At 43.8% G+C, this 24,057-nt stretch overlaps 1 protein-coding gene across 4 annotated transcripts; it reads right to left on the bottom strand.

Annotated features, from left to right (window-relative positions):
* Nucleotides 1–24,023, bottom strand: AAMDC (adipogenesis associated Mth938 domain containing). Of its 4 annotated transcripts, none has more exons than XM_053305448.1 (4): nt 23,887–24,023; nt 15,867–16,019; nt 4,177–4,272; nt 1–207 (listed from the first exon to the last, which is right to left on the bottom strand). In XM_053305448.1, exons 2-4 carry the CDS (start codon nt 15,996–15,998, stop codon nt 67–69), a joined length of 369 nt encoding a protein of 122 aa, XP_053161423.1. In that variant the 5' UTR covers nt 15,999–16,019; nt 23,887–24,023; the 3' UTR covers nt 1–66. The 4 variants fall into 4 exon arrangements, with proteins under 4 accessions (XP_053161423.1, XP_053161424.1, XP_053161426.1 ...); XM_053305449.1 differs by having other exon boundaries at nt 23,765–23,905; XM_053305451.1 differs by lacking the exon at nt 23,887–24,023 and adding an exon at nt 20,561–20,654.
* Nucleotides 24,024–24,057: the final 34 nt, after the last annotated feature.

The raw sequence follows: 24,057 nt of genomic DNA, 5'->3' as shown, positions 1-24,057 counted from the left end.
TGAGACGACACTCTTTTATTCACCCCGAGGCACAAGATGGTGGGAAACGGAGCTGCATTGAGCAGCCTAGCAAGTGGAGTGGAAGACGCCACCCACTTTGGCACCCTGGGAGGCTAGTGTGTTGTACTCTTTCACAGCCTTCTCTGTCTGGAGCACCAGCACATCAATCCCATGTTGCTTCAGGTAGTCCACCGTTGACGACGGCACCTTGAGGAAGTGGGAGGAAGAAAAGGGATGGAATCAGGTAGGGACCTAAGAAGAGCCCTGCTGGACCGTAGCAAAGGTCTAGCAAAAGCAGGTTCTGTTTCCCACAGTGATGCTTCCAGGAATCCCATTTGTCTCTCTCCATTTGCTTCACATTGTGCATAATTGTCTAAACTTCCATCATGTCCTGCCAAGTTTCTTTGCTTCTAAAGCGAATATTTCAGCTTTTCCTCGTAGAGAAGGTGAATTTTGAAAAACCTTAAATCTGATTGTTTGAAGTTTCTGATTGTTTGAAGTTCTAGCAAATTACTTTTTAAAAAACAACAGGTTTAAACTTTTATTATAAGTTTAATAACCTGGTTTAACATGAAATCTGAACTGAATTCCAATATATAATTTCTTAAAACTGAACTTAGGGCACTCAAATTGATGGAAGGCTGCTTTTCTTTGTAAAGTAAGAACTTCATCTGTCATAAAAAATAATAGTTTAGCACTTATTGTGGCTCAAAAGCAGGGGCCAGGGACTACGGGCAAGTCAGCACAGGTGTGGGGATGGGACCGTAACATAGTGCTAAAGCATCTGCTTTGCATGCAGAAGGTCTTAAGTTCCAATCCCTGACATCTTCAGTTAGGGCTGGGAAAATATTTGGAACCCGGTCCTTATAGAAATAGAAAATATTTGGAACCTGGTCCTTATAGCCAATACTGAGCTAGATGGACCAGTGGCCTGACCTGATGCGAGACAGTTTCCCATGGTCCTATAGCCCAATTCAAACATTATGCTGTATGAATGTCTGTGCACTAGTACGTGTTTTGTTGGAATGACTGTACCTGTGTACTTGCTAAAAGTGAACCTGGATGCAGGCCCTTCAAATGCATGGGACAGGAAGGAAGTGTACTTCTATACCTGCGTTCAGCATGACATGTGAATGACTGTTCCTGTGTATCGATCTGTACTTGTGCACACACTGCACACTCATTAGATGAGTGCTGATCATAATGTGTGAATGGCCCTTACGTTGTTCACTGATCCATGTGGGTGACCTTTCCCTCCCATTTTATGTCTAGTAACTATCCAATCTCTGCCATCGGCAATTAGAGAGAGTAAATATTTACGACTCTAGTACACCTTTTTATTTCAAATGTATCTACAAAATAAATGGCATGTTTTGATATAAATCAGTTATTTAAAATGGTCTTTCTCCCCCTTAGTGATTTAAACCAATCTATCCTGCTGTAAAGCACCATGTGCCATATAAAAAAACTAATAAAAATAGTCCAGTATTATTGGGTGGCAACTGTCAAAGGCAAAGACATTTCAGTATCAAATACAATATTTCTAATTATGTCAAATAATATAGGTACAAATATCAATTTAGTATCTTCCTCCTGTCTCTTTTCCTCTTTAAAGTGTGCCGTCAAGTTGGTGTCAACTCCTGGCAATCACAGGGCCCTGTGGTTGTCTTCAGGAGAATACAGGAGGGGTTTCCCATTCATTCATTCATTTAACTAACACATTCTTATACCGCCTAAAATGCAAGTTCTCTGGGCGGTTTACAACAAAACAATAAAAGCAACCAATAAAAAGATTAAAATATTTCAACAAATAAAATTTAAAAAGTTAAAACTATGAAAACACAATTAAAACAGTATCTAATTAAAAGCCTGGGTGAACAAATGCATCTTGACTGCCTTTTTTAAAGTTGTAAGAGATGGGGAGGCTCTTATTTCAGCAGGAAGTGTGTTCCAAAGCCTCGGGGCAGCAATGGAGAAGGCCCGTCCACAAGTAGCCACCAGATGAGCCGGTGGCAACTGCAGACGGACCTCTCCAGATGATCTCAATGGGCGGTGTGGTTCATAGCAAAGAAGACATTCTCTAAAATACCCAGGGCCCAAGCTGTTTAGGGCTTTATAGGTTATAACTAAAGCCTTGTACTTTGCCCAGAAACTTATCGGCAGCCAGTGTAGATCTTTTAAAATGGGAGTGATATGGTCTCTCTGAGATGACCCAGCCAGAGACCAATCTGACTGCCACACTCTGGACTAACTGCAGTTTCCGGACTATATACAAAGGCAGCCCCACATAGAACACATTGCAGTAGTCAAGTCTGGAGGTGACCAGCAGATGTACCACTGTTCTGAGGTCATTTATCTCAAGAAACGGATGCAGCTGGCATATCAACCGAAGCTGATAAAAGGCACCTCTGGCCACTCCTCAACCTGGGACACCAGGGAGAGTTTTGTGTCCAGAAGCATCTCCAGACTGCGTACCTGTTCCTTCTGGGGAAGTGTGACCCCATCCAGAACAGGCAGATCAAAATCACCGGCACAATAAGTACCTCCATCTTATCTGGATTCAGCCTCAGCCTGTTACCTCTCATCCAGCCCATCACTGCCTCCAGGCAGGCATTTAGGGAGGTTATGCCTTCTCCTGATGATGCTGACATGGAGAAATAGATTTGGGTGTCATCAGCATACTGATAATACCCTTCATCAAATCTCCTGATGATCTCTCCCAGCGGTTTCATATAGATGTTAAACAACATCAGAAACAATATGGAGCCCTGAGGGACACCATACCGAAGTTCAGATTTTGAAGAACAGTCCTCAAGGGACACCATCTGAAATCGGCCAAGAGGTAAGAGTGGAACCACTGCAAAGCAGTGCCTCCCACCCCCAACCCCCTCAGATGCTCCAGAAGGATACTATGGTCGATAGTATCAAAAGCTGCTGAGAGGTCCAAAAGGACCAACAGAGTCACACTTCCTCTGTCAATTCCCAATTGGAGATCATCCATCAGGCCGACCAAGGCAGTCTCAACCCCATAACCCACCCCCAAACCGGTCTGAAACGGGTCTAGATAATCAGTTTCATCCAAGATTGCCTGGAGTTGGGAGGCCACCACCCTCTCAATTACCTTGCTCAACTCTGAGGAATCCAAGGCAGGCTTCTTCAGTAGTCTAATAACTGCCTCCTTAAGGCAAGGAAGCATCCTGCCCTCCCTCAAAGAAGCATTTATGAACTCTACTAGGCCTTCTACAACAACCTCCCTGCCAGATAGTATTAACCATGTTGGGTAAGGGTTAAGAGAACAGGTGGTAGGCTCCAAGCAGCTTGTCCACATCCTCATGAGTTAGACTGATTCAGCCTAACCACATAAGAGTCACTGGACACCTCCGATTCAGACACTGCACTAATTGTGGGGTCTAAATCCGACCCGAATACGAGAGATTTTATCCACAAACCCCTGCTAAACCCTGCTTACTTGGCAAAGAGGCACCTTTTAATGTGGTGATTATCTTTATTTAGCAGGGGGAGAGTAACTGGTCCTCTCCACCCCCAGCACAGTACTTCCAGTGACTGTTGCTGTTGTCTGTCTTATGTTTCTTTTTAGATTGTGAGCCCTTTGGGGACAGGGAGCCATCTTATTTATTTATTATTTCTCTGTGTAAACTGCCCTGAGCCATTTTTGGAAGGTCAGTATAGAAACCAAATTAATGAAGGGGGGGGGGAATCATTACACACATCATAGCGGGTAATTCTGATTCAAGGGAGTAAGGGCACTCACTAGCCCTCTCACAACCCTGTCAACTCAGATGGACGTGAACTTGTGGATGCAATACGAGCCAAAAAGAATAGGTTCTTTGCCGCCCGTATTGTCAGAGCATAGATCTTGAAATATGCTCTATGTTGTAATCTGTCGGATTTGAGTCAAGTCTTCTCCCAGTGGTCTCCCTGTTTAGGCCAGAGCAAACATGTACTCCCTCTTTAGGCCAGAGAAAACATGTACAACTCTGGATTACCTTGCTTTACTGCCTCACCTGGCAAGAGGTACAGGGACAATCTACACTAATCATAAGGACTACCAACTTATTTTCTCCTCCAAGTATCCCACTGTGTTAGCTAGAAACTCCAAAACTGTAGTGACAGAGACTTCTAGACCCTTAGCCCCTTCACACCTGGCAAAATTACCTGCAAGGCTTCGCTCATGCCGCGGCCAATCACTAATGTTTTTGCACCCTTCTGGACAACTTCTTCAACATCTGATGGCTGCACGCCGGGGAAATGCTGCATTTCGAAAGAAAAAAAGAAGTTGGCTGTGCTGTGTCTGGTTTTTATGCAGAAGTATCAATGATACTTAATCAGTGATTAAGATCGTTCGTTAACTTAGTCCAGAAGCCAGGCCCACAAAACTTGGCCATCGGTATATTCTCAGGGAATGAAGACTCATGATGATTTCTGGCAGTGTTGACCTCCCATAGAGATGGGAAATAGGGCACAGCATTGTTACACTCACAGCTTTCTCCCTACCCCAAAATGATTAGGGTAAAATTGCAGTCATTTTTGCACAAAAGAAAGGGGTAGGGTCAGGGCTAAGGCAACAACGAACAAATTGTTTTGCTCTCTCCAGGGGTGACATTTGGAGAATACCCCTGCCAGTTCTCATTTCCATTCCTCTGACACCATCAATGAAATTTAATTGTAGTTTTTGTGTTTTCAAAACAATTAAAAGCCTCTAAAACACTATTGCAAATTTGGCCACTGCAAGACTGATAGGACAACAAAAGCATAACACACTGAAAGCACTGCAATGCTATTGCCTATTTTCCATCTCTAGGGGTGTGGTCCTTGTATGTATGTATGTATATATTTTTTAAAAATTACAAGTATTTGTTTCCCCAGATAGTACAACCACCAGTGGAGATGCCGCCGCTGCCAGTCTGTGAAGACAATACTAAGCTAGATAGACCAATGGTCTGACTCCGTTAGCTTCTTATGTTCCACTCCTGCTGGCTCCTGTATTAACTATTCTCCAAAAAGGTCCACAGATGTCCTATTCATAAACTACGTTCAACGTATGTACAATCTTGCGTACAGAGAACTTGCATTTTGGACGGTATAGAAATGTATTCAATCAATCAATCAATCAGCATAGCGTCTCACATTCTGCACAATGCCGTGTGGACGGTGGGAGCCCCACCTGCACATGTAAAAATGGCACCAGAGTTGTGTCACAGGGCAGCAGCCCCACTAAAAAATAAAGTTCTGCGAATGCAGATGCGCAATAGGACACCTGCAGGAAATAATGGGTGTCCTGCTGTGCAACTGCATTTGCACAACTTTGTGCCAGAGCAGTGCTGCCTTGTGTTTACATATGTGCAGGGCTTCTACTGCTAGTTTTGCACTGTGCAGAATGTGAGCCAGTGTACACATGGTATGGGATAGCTGGTGCAGTGGTAGCAAGCATGGATTGTCCCCTTTGCTAAGCAGGGTCCACCCTGGTTTGCATTTGAATGGGAGACATGAATGAGCAGTGTAAGATATTCCCCTTGAGGGATGGGGCCACTCGGGGAAGAGCATCTGCATGCTTCCATGCAAAAGGTTCTAAGTTCCCTCCCTAGCAGCATCTCCAAGATAGAGCTGAGAGGGACTCATGCCTGCAATTTGGGGGTATCTGCTGCCAGTCTGTGTAGACAATACTGAGCTAGATGGACCGAGGGTCTGATTGGGTAGAAGGCAGTATGTACAGTTATTCACGATGAAAATTTATTTGCAAATATTTAAAGCAGCCCATGTGCAACTGCACAGCACTATTTCTGTTGGCTGATATACCACACAAGGACACATCACCCCAGTAATGCTACGTGCATGCAAGTTGCGCAAAAAAATGAAGAAATGGCACCAGGCAAGAGTAAGACCATTATTTCCAATGGGCTTACTCTTGTGTAACAATCTGCACAATTTTTGCTGGGCTGGGTACCTTGCGTGGGTATGTCAGCCAACGGAAATAGTGCTGCACATCTGCTGCTCTAAGTGTTGCACAAGTGTGTTCTTGCAAGTCAGACCATTGGTCCATCTAGCTCAGTACTGTCTATATAGACTAGCAGTGGCGTCACCCAGGTTACAGGCAGGAGTCTCTCTCGGCCCCCTCTGGAGATAGCAGGGAGGGAACTTGGAACCTTTTGCATGCAAACAGGCAGGTGATCTTCCCAGAGCGGCCCCATCCCCTAAGGGGAATATCTTACCATGCTCGCATGTAGTCTCCCATTCAAATGCAAACCAGGGCAGACCCTGCTTAGCAAAGGGGACGATTCATGCTTGCTTCCACAAGACCAGCTCTCCTCTCCAATTTAATGACTGGAGACTTCTCTAGTGGGCTGTTTGATAAGTGGTCAGATAGTCTTCCACAAAATGAGCCTCTCTAGCTGCAAAGAGAATGGTCTTGCAGGCAGAGAATGACAGCCTGTGTGTGTGGTTTCCACCAGGTGCCAAGCTGGCAATACAAGAAGTCATGGGTCTGCAAAAAAATAAGATCATTATAATGAAATATGGCTGGCATTTGTGGATGAGGTCAAGAATTAACCCGAAACATGAATTTCCTGTTATGCCACCATATGGTTGGTATGGCATGTACTGATAGGGTTATTATAGCTTGGGTGAGATTTTATGGAATTTTTTTCTTGGTCAACGTGTAACGTAACATACGAGGCTGGTAAAATTTAAATCAAATGCAAATTCCCCTGCTAACTTGGCAAAGAGGCACCTTCCAACATGGTGATTCTCTTTATTTAGCAGGGGGAGAGTAACTGGCCCTATCCACCCCCAGCACAGTACCCCTCCAGTGACTTTTGCTGGTGTGTGACTGTTGCTGTCTTATGTTTCTTTTTAGACTGTGAGCCCTTTGGGGACAGGGATCCATCTTATTTTTATTTATTATTTCTCTGTGTAAACCACCCTGAGCCATTTTTTGGAAGGGCAATATAGAAATTGAATGAATGAATGAATGAATGAATAAGTCACTTTTTGCACCAAACAGTACTACACAAATTACACCACTGCCCTGTTACATGTGAGCAAGTGCAGTGAAGCAGCCATAGATCAGATTCAAATCTCACCTCTGCAATGAATTTACTAGGTGGCACATGAACAGAAGGAGCTGCCATATACTGAGTCAGACTATTGGTGGTCCATCTAGCTCAGTATTGCTTACACTGACTGGCAGCAGCTAACTCAGGAAGCATCCCCGCCTCCCCTGGGTGCTACCTGGAGATGCTGCCAGGGACTGAACTGGGATCCTCTGCATGCAAAGGGTCTGCTACACCCCATCCCTTCAGGCCAGCTCTAGTTTCCTCAGCCTTATTTTCTTATAGTAAGAACAATACCGACCGACCTGGTAAGATTGTTTCAAGGATGACTGATATATGTCAAGCCTTTTGGAAATTCTGAAGTGCTATCAAAATGTCAAGTTTTGTTATTACAAATTAACTGATAAATTGCCTATCACTAACAGCTACAAAACAGCCTCCAAATATGATGCCCGTATTTAAGCCAACATGATGCTTTCTTAGAGTACAAGAGAAGAAAGGACAGATCCAACCAAATGTAAGCACTTTTGATTCAACGGATTTGATTTCCTATTAAAATAGTTGGAGCTCAATATTATGACTCAATCATGGCCAAATATTTAATGGATTACCTTTCACTGGTTTCAGATATGGCATGAACACTAAATATTGAGCTCCAATTATTTTGATTTCCTATTAAAATAATTGGAGCTCAATATTTTGACTCAATCATGGCCAAATATTACTGGGAGGCTTTCGGTGGTTTCAGTAATATACCCTAGGGTATTGTGATATAAGTGGTATTATGTTTTTATATTGAATTGTGTTGTATGTTCTGTTTTGTTTCCTTGTTGTGCTGGTCATGGACTGTAATAAACCTTGAATTCAATTGGATTGGCCAAATATTTAAGGGATTACCTTTCACTGGTTTCAGACACTGCATGAACACTAAATATTGAGCTCCAATTATTTTGATTTCCTATTAAAATAGTTGGAGTTCAATATTTTGACTCAATCATGGCCAAATATTTAAGGGATTACCTTTCACTGGTTTCAGACACTGCACGAACACTAAATATTGAGCTCCAATAAACCTTGAATTGAATTGGATTGGCCAAATATTTAAGGGATTATCTTTCACTGGTATAAGATAGCGCATGAACACTAAATAAGTGATTTTCTCACATTAGTGAGTGGCTTTCTGTCACTAACAACGTTACACCCCAGCCCTTTACACTTGTAGATTCTGTTTCCTTTGCAGCGAAGCAGCATAAACAGTTTTTCTGAATGGCAATCCTCAAGCAAAATGACCTCTTCTGACTAGTTAAGACTTAGAGTTGCCTTTTCCATCTCATTTGTTTGCTTTTTTTTGCTTGGCTTGTAAACCGACACTGCAGGCTGAGGCTAATCTGCATATTAAGATATTGCAGGCAAACCATCCTTTATAGACAAGAAGTTTGCACACAATATGCAGCTGTACTAAATAGACTTCAAGCATATTTGAGACTATTTATAACTTTCAACAGAAGTGCCACAGTATTTTTACCATCCTATGGAATAAAATGTTGGTTTATGTACAAACTGGCAGCTCTACCCTAGGTACATGTGGGCATTAACCGGATACTCATCTTGGATGTCCTATGAAGTCTCTTGTGGCCAATGCAGTGGCTAGCATTTCTAGCTACTTGGGTGGTGGTGCCATCATTGTGAAAATCGCAGGTTAAAAACGTAAGAGCAGACCAAAGATCCAACCTTTTGGATTAACTTCACTTTTGTACACAATAAAGAAAGTCTAAAAAGGAGAACTGTCTCGAGCTGTTTCAATATTAGCAAGTGTAAAGTGACGCACATTGGACCAAAAAACTCCAACTTCAAGTATATGCTGATGGGCTCTGAGCTGTCGGTGACTGACCAGGAGAGGGATCTTGGGGTGGTGGTGGACAGCTCGTTGAAAGTGTCAACTCAATGTGCGGCAGCTGTGAAAAAGGCCAATTCCATGCTAGGGATCATTAGGAAGGGGATTGAAAATAAAACGGCTAATATTATAATGCCCTTATACAAAACTATGGTGTGTGCGGCCACACCTGGAGTATTGCGTACAATTCTGTTCACATTTTTAAAAGGACACTGTAGAAATGGAAAAGGTGCAGAAGTGGGCAACCAAGATCTATCAACCAGGTGGGCCTAGAGCACCTTTCTTATGAGGCAAGGCTACAACACCTGTGACTATTTAGTTTAGAAAAAAGACGACTGTGGGGAGACATGATAGAGGTCTAAAAAATCATGCATGGTGTGGAGGATGTGCATAGAAAGAAATGCTACTCCCTTTCTCATAACACTAGAACGAGGGGTTATCCTATGAAATTGATTGCCAGGAAATCTAGGACTAACAAACGGAAGTACTTTTTCACACAACGCATCATCCACTTGTGGAATTCTCTGCCACGAGATGTGGTGACAGCCAACAACCTGGATGGCTTGAAGAGGGGTTTGGATCACTTCATGGAGAAGAAGTCTATCAATGGCTACTAGTCGGAGGGCTGTAGGCCACCTCCAGCCTCGGGGGTGGGGTGCCTCTGGGTACCAGTTGCAGGGGAGCAACAGCAGGAGAGAGGGCATGCCCTCAACTCCTGTCTGTGGCTTCCAGCAGCATCTGGTGGGCCATTGTGTGAAACAGGATGCTGGACTAGATGGGCCTTGGGCCTGATCCAGCAGGGCTGTTCTTATGCTGTCATTATGCATATTCCATCGCCACTATACCAGCTGATTCAAAGGTCCAACCTTCAATTTTCCACAGTACAAACCAGATGCCTCTGGGTAGCCCACAGATCAGCGCATGAAGACAAGACCCCTTCCCTGCTGATGCCCCTCCAATAACTGATATTCAAAGGTATACTGCTTTTACATATGGACGTTCAACAAAGCCCCCATGAAAATAGAAAAGCCAGCAAAAGGCTTCTCATCCGTGACTTTCTCTAATGGCCCTTCAAAAAAAACATTTGAGCTATGGGCCATCACCACATTGCACGAGCAATTCCAAGGGTAACGGAACTGGGCATGTTACTTGTTCAGTGACTGTAGCCATAAGGAAGTTTTCAAACTGATATTCTATAGAGGTCTGTCCACTTGGGCAGCCTCTGGCAGGGCAAGGAGCCATTCCCTTAAGTCGCAGATATGGAGTGCCTTACCTGCTCATCCGCCAACCTGCTGCTTTTCCGACGCTGGTGCCGGCTCTTGGCTGCAGCACTGCTCCCTGCAGCCTCCACGCAGTGGCACACACACGGCTGGCACGCATGCCATGCGCACATGCGCACATGCGCACTGGCCATGTGTGTGTGGACACTGCCTTTTGGAGAGCGGGCGCCGTTGCCAGAAAAGCAGCAGAGTGGTGGACAAGTAGGTAAGGAGCTCCTTACCTGCTTTTTTAGGGAACCGCTCCTCACCTCACCTCACCATCTCGAATGCCTCCGGCCGAGCCGGTTCGGCGCTTCCCATCAGAAATGATGTCCACAAATGCAAACCGCCCGGAGCCATTTTTGGAAGGGCGGTATATAAATAAAATAAATAAATAAAAATTCTGATTCCATTACAGAACAGATGCATTTTGCTCATTTCAGACACCATCTATAATATTGAAGGGTTTTGTAAAAACATGGCCTTGGAGGTGATGTTCTCTTGCCAGTGGGTATATAGAATATCAGACTGAACATTTGCTCATGACTATAGTCATTGAAAAAGTGGTAACGTGTCCGATTCCATTACCCTTGGAATTGCTCATATGGCAGTGAATACAAATTAATGATGCATCATGTGAAGGAATACTTTCTGTCTGCCTCGCATCTCCCGCCAATGGATTTCTTTGGGTGAATTCCAGTTCTAGTACTGTGCGTGAGAAAGAGAAAAACTTTGCTTCCTCCACACCATACGTAATTCAATAAGCCTCTGTCATATCCCTCACGCGTTCCCTAAACTCGGAGGGGGGAGGGGGAAGAAAGAAACACAGATCAACCCAGTTGGGGATGAATTATCTCTTCATCACAGACACACACCTTCTCTCAACACAGAGATCTGGCATGTGGGATAATCAAAATTGTGTGTTTGTGGCAGATGGAGGGAGGGAGAAGAAATTTTCTTTCCTGTAGCTAAACATCCCAGGTGTACGCTAATGGGAGTCACATGACAGACCCCTGGCAAAGGGGGGGGAAAGGTTGGTTTGCTGTAATTGCGATTGTTGTGCCTGCAAGCAGCACTCCGGGGAGAGGGATGCTGTGGAAATGGAAGCAAAAGAGGCTTTTATTTGCAGGCAGCACAAAACAGACTGCCCCTGATGTTGTGGGGGCTGGCTTGTGGTTCATAGCAAAGCAGAGCACTTTTGGAAAGGGAGGTGGAGAAAATAAGAGACACCAAAATATCCAGCAACAGAGATGCACAGTGTGTTGTTCCCCAAGAACTGGCAATGTAAAATCGCTGTTTGTTTATACTGCATTGCCTTCTATTGGCAAAGGGGCAGCGTGACAACATGCTTTCAGTCATTCGTGGTGCTGTTTGCTGCGCAAGTGACCAACAACTTGAGACTCTCCCACTGCTGTTGGATTACAACTCCCATCAGCCCCTGTCACTGTCTTTGCCCCACCCACCCCCGTCCGAATGAATATGTAAGAGCTTGGTGGCCAGATTTGGGTGGGATAGAAAGGAAACAATGGTGTGCAGACAAACACTACTCACTGGTACCAGAAGTGCACATAGAGGTAAAAGATTAGAGCTCACTGTGTGAAGCAGGAAGCTGGTTGGGCCTTGGGCCTGATCCAGCAGGGCTATTCTTATGTTCATCCACTCTTGGGGCATCCCTTAATCATGTGGGTGGGGGTGTTGTTCATCTGAATCCCCCCCCCCATGCAATTAAGGGATGTGCCAACAGCACATTGAGACGTTCCCCTGTAATATGAGGACAGGAACATTCTCAACACAACCCCATCCAGACCGTGTGTGCAGGCTAGCATTCATCTGAAGCTGCCCAATATTTGCTTTTTGCAGGAAAAATATTCAACATATAACTGCTGTGCTTCCAGTCGTTTTCAAAAGAATCCTCACAGAGTTACACACTGTCTGTACCATTTTGGGGTGATTACCTTATGTGCTGTATTTACATGAAGCCAAGACTAGGTTTTCCCCAGGTTCTCTGCTTTGAGAAACTGGGGCTCATTTTAAATTCAGTCTCCTCATCATTCAGGTAAATATAATTTGTATTTAACCTCTATTTAATACAAGTTTTGGATGACACTGGTTATCTCTAGATCCATTTCAAACTGGCTTTAGAGTGGGCTATGGGGTACAGACAGCCTTGGTGGGGCCTGATGGATGATCTCTACCAAGGAATGGACAGAGGGAGTGTGACTCTGTTGGTTCTTTTGGACCTCTCTGTGGCTTCCAATACTATTGACCATAGTATCCTTCTGGATGCTTGGGGGATTTGGGAATAGGTGGCACAGCTTTGCAGTGGTTCCGTTCCTATCTCTCAGGGAGATTCCAGATGGTGTCGCTCAGAGATAGGTGCTCTCTGAAACGAGAGCTATTGTATGGTCTCCCTCAAGGGGCACCACCTTCTGATGCTTTTTATTTTATTTTATTTTATTTAGTTCTCAGATTTGTACACTGCCCCAAACTTCCATCTCTGGGTGGTTAACAATAACATAAAAACAAGTTTAAAACATACACAAAACCATTTTTTAACATCTACATGAAACCGCTGGGTGAGATCAACAGGCGATTTGGAGCAGGGTGTTATCAATATGCTGTTGACACCCAAATCTATTTCTCCATGACATCATCACCAGGAAATGACATAGCCCCCACTAAATGCCTGCCTACAGGCAGTAATGGACTGGATGAAAGATAATAAATTGAAGCTGAATGCAAGCAAGACGGAGGTACTTATGGTAAGGGGTCATACTTTAAGGGACGTTATAGATCTTCCTGTTCTGAATGGGGTTGCACTCCCCACTGAAGGAACAGGTATGTAGCTTGGGAGTGCTTCTGGCTGGATCCCGGCCTCATTCTGGTTTCTCAGGTTGCGGCTATGGCCTTTTTATTAACTTCGCTTTTTATCAACTTCGGTTGATATGACAGCTGCGTACGTTCCTTAAAGATAATGATCTCAGAACTGTGGTGCACTCTCTGGTAATCTCTAGGCTTGACTACTGCAATGCACTCTACGTGGGGCTGCCTTTGTATGTAGTACAAAAACTTCAGTTGGTCCAAAATGCAGTGGCTAGATTGGTCTCCGGGGTTTCTTGGAGAGACCATATTATGCCTGTTTTGAAACAGTTACATTGGCTGCCAATAGGTTTCCGGGCAAAATACAAAGTGCTAGAAATTACCTTTAAAGCCCTAAATGGCTTAGGACTGGGTTACCTGGAAGAGCACCTCCTTCTGCATGATCCCCACCACACATTAAGATCATCAAGTGAGGTCGGTTTCCATATACCGCCAGCTCTCTGTAGTCGCTCCAGGGCTGTGGAATGCTCTCCCTATAGACATTCATTTTTTTAACATCTTTACCAAGCCTTCAAAAGAGCTCTTAAGGCACATTTTTTAAGCCAGGCTTTTAGTGATCCCTGAATGTGTTAAAAAAATTTTATTGCCATTTTAATCATTTGTTTTGGTTTTATTGTGTTTGTTTTTGTGAACCACCTAGAGCCTTTGGCATCAGGTGGTATATCAAATAATAATAATATTTTATTTAACCTCTAACTGAGCAGGTCTCTTGCCAACTGAGTAAAGAGGCGCCTTTTTAAAGTGGTGGTCCTCTTTATTTACCAGGGAGAGAGCAACTAGCCCTATCCAGCCCCAGCACAGCATCCCAACAGTGGTTGTTGATAGAGCCTATCTTATTATTTATTGCTTATTACATTTACATTATCTCTTATATTTTCTTTTAGACTATGAGCCCTTCTGAGAAAAGGTACCATCTCATTTATTTATTTATTTTATCTCCAAGTAAACTACTTTGGGAATTTTTGTTGAAAAGTGGTATATAAATATTTGTAGCACTAGTAGTATTTTCGAGTGGGTTGTCTTAAATACAGAGTCCTCTTCTAACCAAGGTAAAAAGAGATATATTTTTATATATACCTCGGTTTTTAAAGGAGTCATAGGAACATAGGAAGCTGCCATAAACTGAGTCGGACCATTGGTCTATCTAGCTCAGTATTGTCTACACAGACTGGCAGCGGCTTCTCCAGGGTTGCAGGCAGGAATCTCTCTCAGCCCGATCTTGGAGATGCTGCCAGGCAGGGAACGTGGAACCTTCTGCTCTTCCCAGAGGGGCTCCATCCCCTGAGGGGAATATCTTACAGTGCTCACACTTCTCGTCTCCCATTCACATGCAAGCCAGAGTGGACCCTGCTTAGCTACGGGGACAAGTCATGCCTGTTACCATTTTAAGTCATTTTAAGTTCAGAGTAGTCTTCTATTCAGGTAAATATGACAACTATAAGCCGTTTCCTGGCAGTTCTGCTGATGCAGCAGGCAGTTCCGCTCCTGGCCTGTACCAGTAACTGGGTTTTTTCATGTTGTAAACCTGTATACACTTTGCACTGACCTTTTGGATTTAAGTAAACAAATGACAGAATGGTTTGGAGTAAAAAGGCAGTGTACAAAGTTCTACAGCTACATTGCTGTGCTTCACTTTTCCCTGTACACAAGGACAAGCCAGCAAAATAATGATAAAATAATAAGAAAAATTGGGTGAAAAATTCAATATAACATGCTAAAATACTTGCTAATTCCAGCACTAATACACATTATTCTAAACTACAGGTTCTGCTGCTAGAGCAAAGAGGCACTTCTTAAGTGGTAATTCTCTCATATTTAGCAGGGGGAGAGCAACTGGCCCTATCCATCCTCAGCACAGCATACCTCCAGTGGCTGTTACTGGTGTCTCCCTTATGTTTCTTTTAGATTGTGAGCCCTTTGGGGACAGGGAGGGAACTATCCGATTTCTTATTTATTCTTCTATGTAAACCCCTTTGAGAATTTGGGTTGAAAAGCAGTATAAGTATTCATCGTAGTAGTACTCCTCAAACTTGGGTCCCTAGATATGGTTGGATTACAACTCCCATCATCCCCAGCCACAATAAGGAGACGAGTTGGGAGGACATTGAGATGGTTTCCAGGCAAGATGGGTGTTGTCACGGAATGTCCCCTTTCAGGTCTCAAGGGCAGGTAAGCTATCCGAACCAGCTCAGAGTAAATTGCATTTAATACATGACAATGAACCTTGCCCTCTTCCTACATACACACTATAGCAATCTTTTCTTTCTTCCTGTTTTCTCCCCTCTTCAGGTTCCCTCTTGTAAAGTAACAGCATTACTTTAAAAATATTAGGCTACCTGCAGTCTTAAGTAATTTCTTGTTTTGGACTGCAACTCCCAACATCACTGACCACAATGACCCGATGGCTGGGGATTTATTTATTTTTTAAATTTATTTTTACACTTACATCCCGCTCTTCCTCCAAGGAGCTCAGAGCGATGTACATGGTTATTTTTATCCCCACAACTACCCTGTGAGGTAGGTTAGGCTGAGAGATACATGACTGGCCCAGAGTCACCCAGTGAGTTTCATGGTTGAATGGGGATTAACCATGTACATAAATAACCATGTACACTGCTCTGAGCTCCTCGGAGGAAAAGTGGGTTATAAATGTAAAATAAATAAACAAACGAACTCTGACCTGCAGCAGCTCTCTTAATTTCAGACTAAAAAGAATCTCTCCCAGATTGAGACTATTTGGCTTCCCCATAGGAAGACACCTACATCAGTTCCTGTTTCTCTCCAATCCCATGCACGGCTGCCACCAGGCCACACTTTGCAGTCCTTGTACGTCGTCACGCAGCCTTTCACCGTCATCCGGCCCCAAGAGAGGGAAGCAATTTCAGGAGACGACATTGTCCGATGGAGAGTATGGGTCTGGAACAGAAGGGAAAAGAAGCACTTCACAAATCAAAATAAAAGCCTTGGCTAAGTTGTTGTGGCAGGGGTCGTTGGACTGCAACTGGGGACCCAAGTTTGACCTCCCCTGCCTTAAGGCACAGCCTCGACCACATCAACTCCTCTTGGTCAACAGATGATGGATGGACAAGTAATGAGCAGACGTAAGAGCAGCTGTACACCTGGAATATCCACCTATATATAAGAGATACAGGGCTCATCAGGGCTCTGTATATTCCCCAAGCCCACACAAGTGCAGGAACATAGGAAATTGTCTCATATATAGAGTCAGACCCTTGGTCCATCTTGTTCAGTATTGTCTCCATGGACTGGCAGCAGATTCTCCAAGCTTACAGGCAGGACTCTCTCTCAGCCCTATTGGAAATGCCAAAGAGGGAACTTGGAACCTTCTGCATGCAAGCATGCTCTACCCAGAGTGGCCCTATCCCCGATTTACAGTGCTCACATGTAGTCTCCCATTCAAATGCAAACCAGGGCAGACCCTGCTTAGCAAAGTGGACAAGTCATATTTGCTACCACAAGACCAGCTCTCCTCCCACAGGAAAAAACACACCACACAACTTAATTCTAGAAGCAGAATTAAATTTATTCAGAATCGGGTTTCATTTTTAAAAAAAGACACACCCCACCAAGTTACTAGTCCTCATGGCATCAGTATTATACTTGAAAGTCTGTAGGCAATGCCTGCTCTAATCTCATAAACTAAGTTTATGAGATTAGATTGTGGAATAAATTTTTCAGATGTCAGCAAGGTGGGCTTTAGCTTCCCCACAGCTAACAGAAATGTTATGCTTTTATTTTTGTAATAAGCGCCAACAAAGGACATGGAATTTAGCTTCCTTTGGCATGAAACGGGTTATCCGGGTGAAATTTTTTTTGTTTTAAAAATAAACTTGGCCCTTTGCAGTGGGCCTCTGTAAGCTTAAAAAATAAGTACTGATGGGGAAACATGATAGAGGTGGAGATTTAGTTGCCGTAATACCTACTGGTAAGAAGATTTTGGGTTGTAACCTCTGAGCACACATTCGTCCATGTTCCAACCTTTTCCTGCCATTTTTTTTTTAAAGAATGTAAGAAAGCTGCTATTTCAGCAAAGGAACAATCAGTTTGGCTTAAGGATGGTGTTGGGAACTGTGAAACACCTTCAGTTTCATTAAGAAATACCACAGGAACTAGCAACTTGGTCTGTTTTAAACACAATTGAACGTCCAGTTCTCAAAAAGCTAAATTTCTACCCCCAGAAATACGTTATTTCTGCACCTGCACCTATATGGACACATTCACTGCCCTGTGAGGCAGGGAGAAGGGCTTAGAAAAGGAGGTGGTAGAAGAAGCAGGAAGAGGTCAACAGGAGGCCTAGGGAAATATTTTTATTTCAGAAAGTGAAGGTTCTCAAAATCAGATCCTCAGATGTTGTGGGAATGCAAGGCCCCATCATCCCCTGCCACAATGGCCATTGGCTATCTAAAGAAGAGGACAACTGGTCTTGTGGTAGCAAACATGACTTGTCCCTTTAGCTAAGCAGGGTCTGCTCTGGTTGCATATGAATTGGAGACTTGATGTGTCAGCACTGTAAGATATCCCCCTTCGGGGATGGGGCTGCTCTGGGAAGAGCAGAAGGTTCCAAGTTCCCTCCCTGGCTTCTCCAAGATAGGGCTGAGAGAGATTCCTGTCTGCAACCTTGGAGAAGCCACTGCCAGTCTGTGAAGACAATACTGAGCTTGAGACCCCAATAGTCTGACTCAGTATATGGCAGCTTCCTATGTTCCGCTAAATGGGCAAAAAGGAACCTTTTACATTGATGGTTCTTTTATAATCTAATAGGGGGAGAGCAACTATCTCTATCCAACTCCAGAAGAGCATCGCACCAGTGGCTTTTGCTGGTGTCTCCCTTGTGTTTATTTTCAGCCCATGAGCCCTTTAGGGGCAGGGTACCACCTTATTTCTATGTAAACTGCTTTGGAAACTTTTTATTTTTGTTGAAAAGCGGTATCTTACTGATCTTCACCACCACCACCACTTGGGGACCCAAGTTTGATAGCCCCTGAAATAAGGGATTTCCATCCCGCCTTTCCAATTCATAGGAAACTCTCAAGGTGGCTAACACAGGAGTTAATAACATTGCAATACTATTTAAATGCCGAGGACGACCAACAGATCAAAATACAACCAAGAGGAGGTCTGGCAGAGTAGCTTCAGCTGCGAGTTAAGCAAGAGGCCTGCTGGAACAAACACATTGTCAGGTGGTGGCGGCACACATAGAAGGAGAGGGAGACAGACCGATCTCCCAGGGCAGCGAAATCTGCAGCCACCGTGGAAGAGACCCTTCCAAGAGATTCTGCCAAGCACAACTCAGATAGCAGGATGTGCAGAAGGCCCCCAACCCCACCCCACTCAACTACACTAGGAGGGTGTAGGGTGAGAAGGAGGAATGGTTTTATTTTACAACATTTCTATACAACCTTTCAACAAAAAAATTAGGGATATAAATAAAATAAAGTGTGCTGGCAAGTCAGTGTCGACTCCTGGCGACCACAGAGCCCTGTGGTTGTCTTTGGTAGAATACAGGAGGGGTTGACCATTGCTATCTCCCGTGCAGTATGAAATGATGCCTTCCAGCATCTTTCTATATCGCTGCTGCCCGATACAGGTGTTTCCCATAGTCTGGGAAACATGCCAGAGGGGATTCGAATCGGCAACCTTTGGCTTGATCATCGGGTCATTTCCCCGCTGCACCATTAGGTGGCTTAGGGATACAAATACTGTAATACAAATATTTTGCGGACCGCCTATAGCCTTTGGTGTCAGGCAGTACATTTATTAAATAAATAAATTTGATTATTTGAAGCTACACAGAAGCAATGGGTGAGGGGATAATCTGCAGTTAAGTCCTCAAATACACGTCAGGATACACAGGTCTTCATGACCACTGCTAACTGAGCAAAGAGGCACCTTTTAAAAGTGGCAATTCTCTTTATTTGGCCGGGGGAGAGCAACTGGCCCTATCCATCCCTAGCACAGCATCTCTCCAGTGGCTGTTGCTGGTTTCTACCTCTTGTTTCTTTTTAAGTTTGTGAGCCGTTTGGGGACAGGGAGCCACTTTATTTATTTACATCGATGTAAACCGCTTGGGGAACATTTTGTTGAAAAATTGTAATATACTATTATTATTATTTATTATTATTAATTCGATTTCTATACCGCCCTTCCGAAAATGGCTCAGGGCGGTTTACAAAGAGAGATAAACAAATAAGATGGTTCCCTGTCCCCAAAGGGCTCACATTCTAAAAAGAAACATAAGGCAGATACCAGCAACAGCCACTGGAAGTACTGTGCTGGGGGTGGATAGGGCCAGTTACTCTCCCCCTGCTAAATAAAGAGAATCACCATGGTAAAAAGTGCCTCTTTGCCCAGTTAGCAGGGGATGATATAAATATTGGTCGTCGTATTCGTATTCATCTGCTTCCATTGATAGACCAGTGATAAGGAAACCAGCAATGGACATTTCAGAGGAGGGCAATTTCCCAACCCTGGGGCCACCAAAGAAAAGGCTCTGCTTCAGTAAGACAATGTAACCTGGATTGGGGCCTTATGAGTAGCCTTTAAAAAGATTTTTTAAAGGGGTGGGTGGTAGGTTTCTCTCTCTCTCTCTCTCTCTCTCTCACACACACACACACACACCTCTGCTTGTGCCCACTTTTTGTTTCTGTTTGTGCCTGAAGAAGGCACCCTTAAATCAAGAATTCTGCAAGTCTCAAAAGCTTGACTACTAACTCCTCAAAGTACAAGGGGCCAGTTTCGACAGCACTTACTTCTGACAGGGCGTTATCAACTGCTTGAGGCCAACCAATCATTCTTTCCAGCTCTTCAGTCCAAAAGAGCAATTTATTTTCAAAGGGGAACTGTGTGAGCCTCCAGATAAATAGCATATTGTGCTGCTTTGCTTTCACTATACCAGGAGCATAGGAACATAGGAAGCTGCCCTATACCATTGGTCCATCAATTCTAGCTCAATATTGTCTATACAGACTGGCAGTGACTTCTCCAAGGCTGCAGGAAGGAGTCTCCCTCGGTCCTATCCGGAGATGCCAGGGAGGGAACTTGGAACCTTCCACGCGCAAACATGCAGATACTCTTCCCAGAGCAGACAGTCCCATACCTTACAGTGCTCACACATGCAGTCTCCCCTTCAAATACAAACCAGGATGGACCCTGCTTAGCAAAGGGGACAATTCATGCTTGCTACCACAACACCAGCTCTCCTCCCATCGCAGTTTCCATCTGAGACTCATGCACATACCCCTGCAGTTTATGAAATTTTTCACACTTTCCAATAAAATCCTTTGCAAGGAGACTGAAACCATCAGTAATGTTTAAAAGCCCACCTTTCTCTCTTATATAAAGCGATCTCTGGATTAACAGATTTTCTTGTCCTGCTGGAAAGCGGTAAGGAACACCTGCTGACAGTTACACAAAAGATCAAATAACGCATGGCTAACCTTTCAATCTTGCTCTAGAGCCAGCTGCAGCAGCAGGCTGGCAGACAGAAGATACTCTTCCTCCACTTGCCAAGAACGGACTTCAATTTGCTGCCTCAAAAGTCAGAAGAAGAGCAACCAGTGTTAAGGCTCTGAATGCTTCAAAGACTGTTTGCCCCTCACGGCATGAGAAAAGGGTATCCTGATTCTCTCCCCCATCCCTGCCACTCCAAGCTAATGAGCAAGAATCAGTAGGGGGCACCTGAGATGGGGTGCAATATAATATTCCATGGTAACTTCTCTGAATGCAAGAGCAGAATTCAGGCTCTCCGAATTGCCATATACTATCCCCTGGATATGGGATACCATATCCCCTGCTAACTGGGCAAAGAGGCACCTTTTACCGTGGTGATTCTCTTTATTTAGCAGGGGGAGAGTAACTGGCCCCATCCACCCCCAGCACAGTACTTCCAGTGACTGTTGCTGGTGTGTGTCTTATGTTTCTTTTTAGAATGTGAACCCTTTGGGGACAGGGAGCCATCTTATTTGTTTATTTCTCTTTGTAAACCACCCTGAGCCATTTTTGGAAGGGCGGTATAGAAATTGAATTATTATATACATTAGCACAAAAGCAAGAACTCATAATTTAAGAAATCCATATCAGTTCTAGGAAACAGGGCTGCAACGTTTAATTGACTGGTTAAATTAATGGATTTAAAACCATTTTGAAAGTCTTTAAAGTGCCTCCAATTAACTGGGCTTAAAATGTATTTATTAAAAATGGATTTTTAATTCAAATAGTTTGAAAACCGCTGGTGATAAGTGTCATCTTAACAGACCCTAACTCTAATTAAGCAAAGATGATTGATTGATTGATTGCCGTCAAGTTGGTGTCAACTCTTAGCGACCACATAGATAGATGATCTCCAGGATGATCTGTCTTCCACTTGGCCTTTAAGGTCTATCAGTGGTGCATTCATTGCTGTCGTAATCGAGTCCGTCCACCTTGCTGCTGATCATCCTTCTCTTTCCTTCAAGTTTTCCCAGCATGATTGACTTCTCAAGGGAGCTGGATCTTCGAATAATGTGTCCAAAGTATGATAGTTTGAGCCTGGTCATTTGTGCCTCGAGTGAAAATTCTGGATTGATTTGTTCCACGATCCATTTGTTTATTTTCCTGGCCGTACATGGCATCCTCAAAAGTCTTCTCCAGCACCAAAGCTCAAAAGCATCAATGCTTTTTCTATCTTGCTTCTTCAAAGTCCAGCTTTCGCATCCATAGAGTGTCACAGGGTAAACCACTGTCTGAACTATTCTAATCTTTGTAGGTGTAGACATGTCATAGCATATAAATATCCTTTCCAAGGCCTTCATTGCAACCCTACCAAGTCTAGTCTGTGGCATATTTCTTGACTGCTGGATCCTTTACTGTTGATGGTTGACCTGATCCTAAAAGGCAGAAGCTATCCATCACTTCAGTGTCTTCATTGTCAATTCTGAGGCTGGTTGCTGTACCTGTTGTCATTAGTTTAGTCTTCCTTACATTTAGTCATAGTCCCATTTTTTCACTGTGCTCCTTGACTTTCATTACTAGAGCTTGCAGATCATCCGCATTCTCAGCTATCAGAGTGGTGTCATCAGCGTAGTGAAGGTTATTGATGTTTCTTCCTCCAACTTTAAAACCATGCTCATCTTCTTCCAATCCAGCTTCTCTCAGTATATATGGTCAGCATCTAAGTTGAATAAATAAGGAAAAAGTATACAGCCTTGTCTTACTCCTTTGCCAATCTGGAACCAGTCTGTTTCACCACGTTCCGTCTGGACTGTGGATGTTCTGGGACACCCATTTTCCTAATGATATTCCACAACTTGACATGGTCGACGCAATCAAAGGCTTTTCTATAGTCAATAAAGCACATATTGACTTCTTTCCGGTATTCTTTGGCTTTCTCAATTATCCAGTGTGCATCAGCAATGACGTCTCTTGGCATTTCCCTTTCCACGTAGGGCTGAGCAAAGAGACACCTTTTAAAGTGGCGATTCTCTTATCTTTAGCAGGGAGAAAGCAACTGGCTCTATTCAGCCCCAGCACTGCATCCCTCCAGTGGCTGATGGTGGTGTCTATCTTATGTTCTTTTTAGACCATGAGCCATCTTATCTATTTAGATTTTTTTGTTTTTGTCTTGGTGCAAACTGCTCTTCAACAAAAGTACTGCAGCAAAAAGTACTTTTGTTGAAACGTGGTATAAAAGTAATCATTGCAGTAGAGGCATTCCCTCTTTTCTCAAATTCAAACACAGCAGGGACAGTGCAAGAAATGCTTTCTTGTGTGTGTATTCAGAACAACATACCTCTATGTATACCCACACCTGCCAAATGAGGGCAGCACCTAATGCATCTGATGAAGTGGACTCTAACCCATAAAAGTTTATATCACAATAAATCAGTTAATCTTCAAAAATGCACATAAGTTTTTTATTTTTTGAAGGTCTGCTGTAAGATAAACAGCTACCCCTCTGAAATACATATTAATACACATATACAAGTCATGTTGAGCACTTATGGAAAAGCAAGCACTGAATACATAGCAAGTATTACAAATATGTAGCACTTTTACATTTATTTGCCATAAGTTACAGCAGGACAAACTTTATAGTAGGGTTATTCTTCAGGCATCCAGCCTGAAGTAGAGTGCTGTAGAACTCCAAAGCTTGCTCTTTGCTTTGCAAGAGTTTAGTTGCAACAGTTTAGTTGGCCCCAAGGAAAGTATTACCTTACTGTGGCGTTTGGATTTTTCTTCTAACGGGGCAACCCAGCTGCCGACCCGTCTTTGATACACTTACCCGGTTTATTTCGTACTGTCTTTCCCTTCACTCTCACGCGATTTAGTTATATGCTCCCAGCCACAAGGGGCGTAAAAAGGAAACCACCTCTTTTAGCCCACTACAGAGTCAATCTTCACTCTCTGCTACACTAACAGTATCAATAATAACACTAATCACAAGATACCCGAAGTCCTGCAAAAGGATCAAAAGCATTACCTGAAATGTCAACAAACGCATTAGAGAGAGTGTAAGCATAGACTACAGTTTTAAAACGTTTTAGGCACTGTAGACAGATTTTTAAAATGTCATTTTAAAAAAAGCCGTTCTTAAACACAGCAACCCTACCGACAGGTTTGCAAGGACGCCCCACCTGAGCCAGGTTTGCTCCCTCCCAGCTTACCTGTCTCAGCGGGAGCCTTTACGCCCCACTTACTTGCCTCTCCCTCCTCCTCTAGAAAACCACGCCCCTTCCTACTCCCCATTGGCCACAGCCATTTATAGACACGGGCCGCGCCCACTAACCAATAACGTTTTCTCTCGCCGCCTCTCTCCGGCCGCGCCCCCTTTGAGAACTGACAGCAGCTTTCCTCGTCTCGTTTATTATGGTTACACACCTTTCCCAAGCGCCGTTGCGATTGGCTACGGCGGCGTTCTCTCCCCGCCCTTCCCTCGTCCCCGCCCCTTCCTCCTTCC

Source organism: Hemicordylus capensis, chromosome 3 (assembly GCF_027244095.1).
Source record: "Hemicordylus capensis ecotype Gifberg chromosome 3, rHemCap1.1.pri, whole genome shotgun sequence".
Lineage (NCBI taxonomy): Eukaryota > Metazoa > Chordata > Lepidosauria > Squamata > Cordylidae > Hemicordylus > Hemicordylus capensis.
This window is presented reverse-complemented; position numbering and strand designations above follow the sequence as displayed.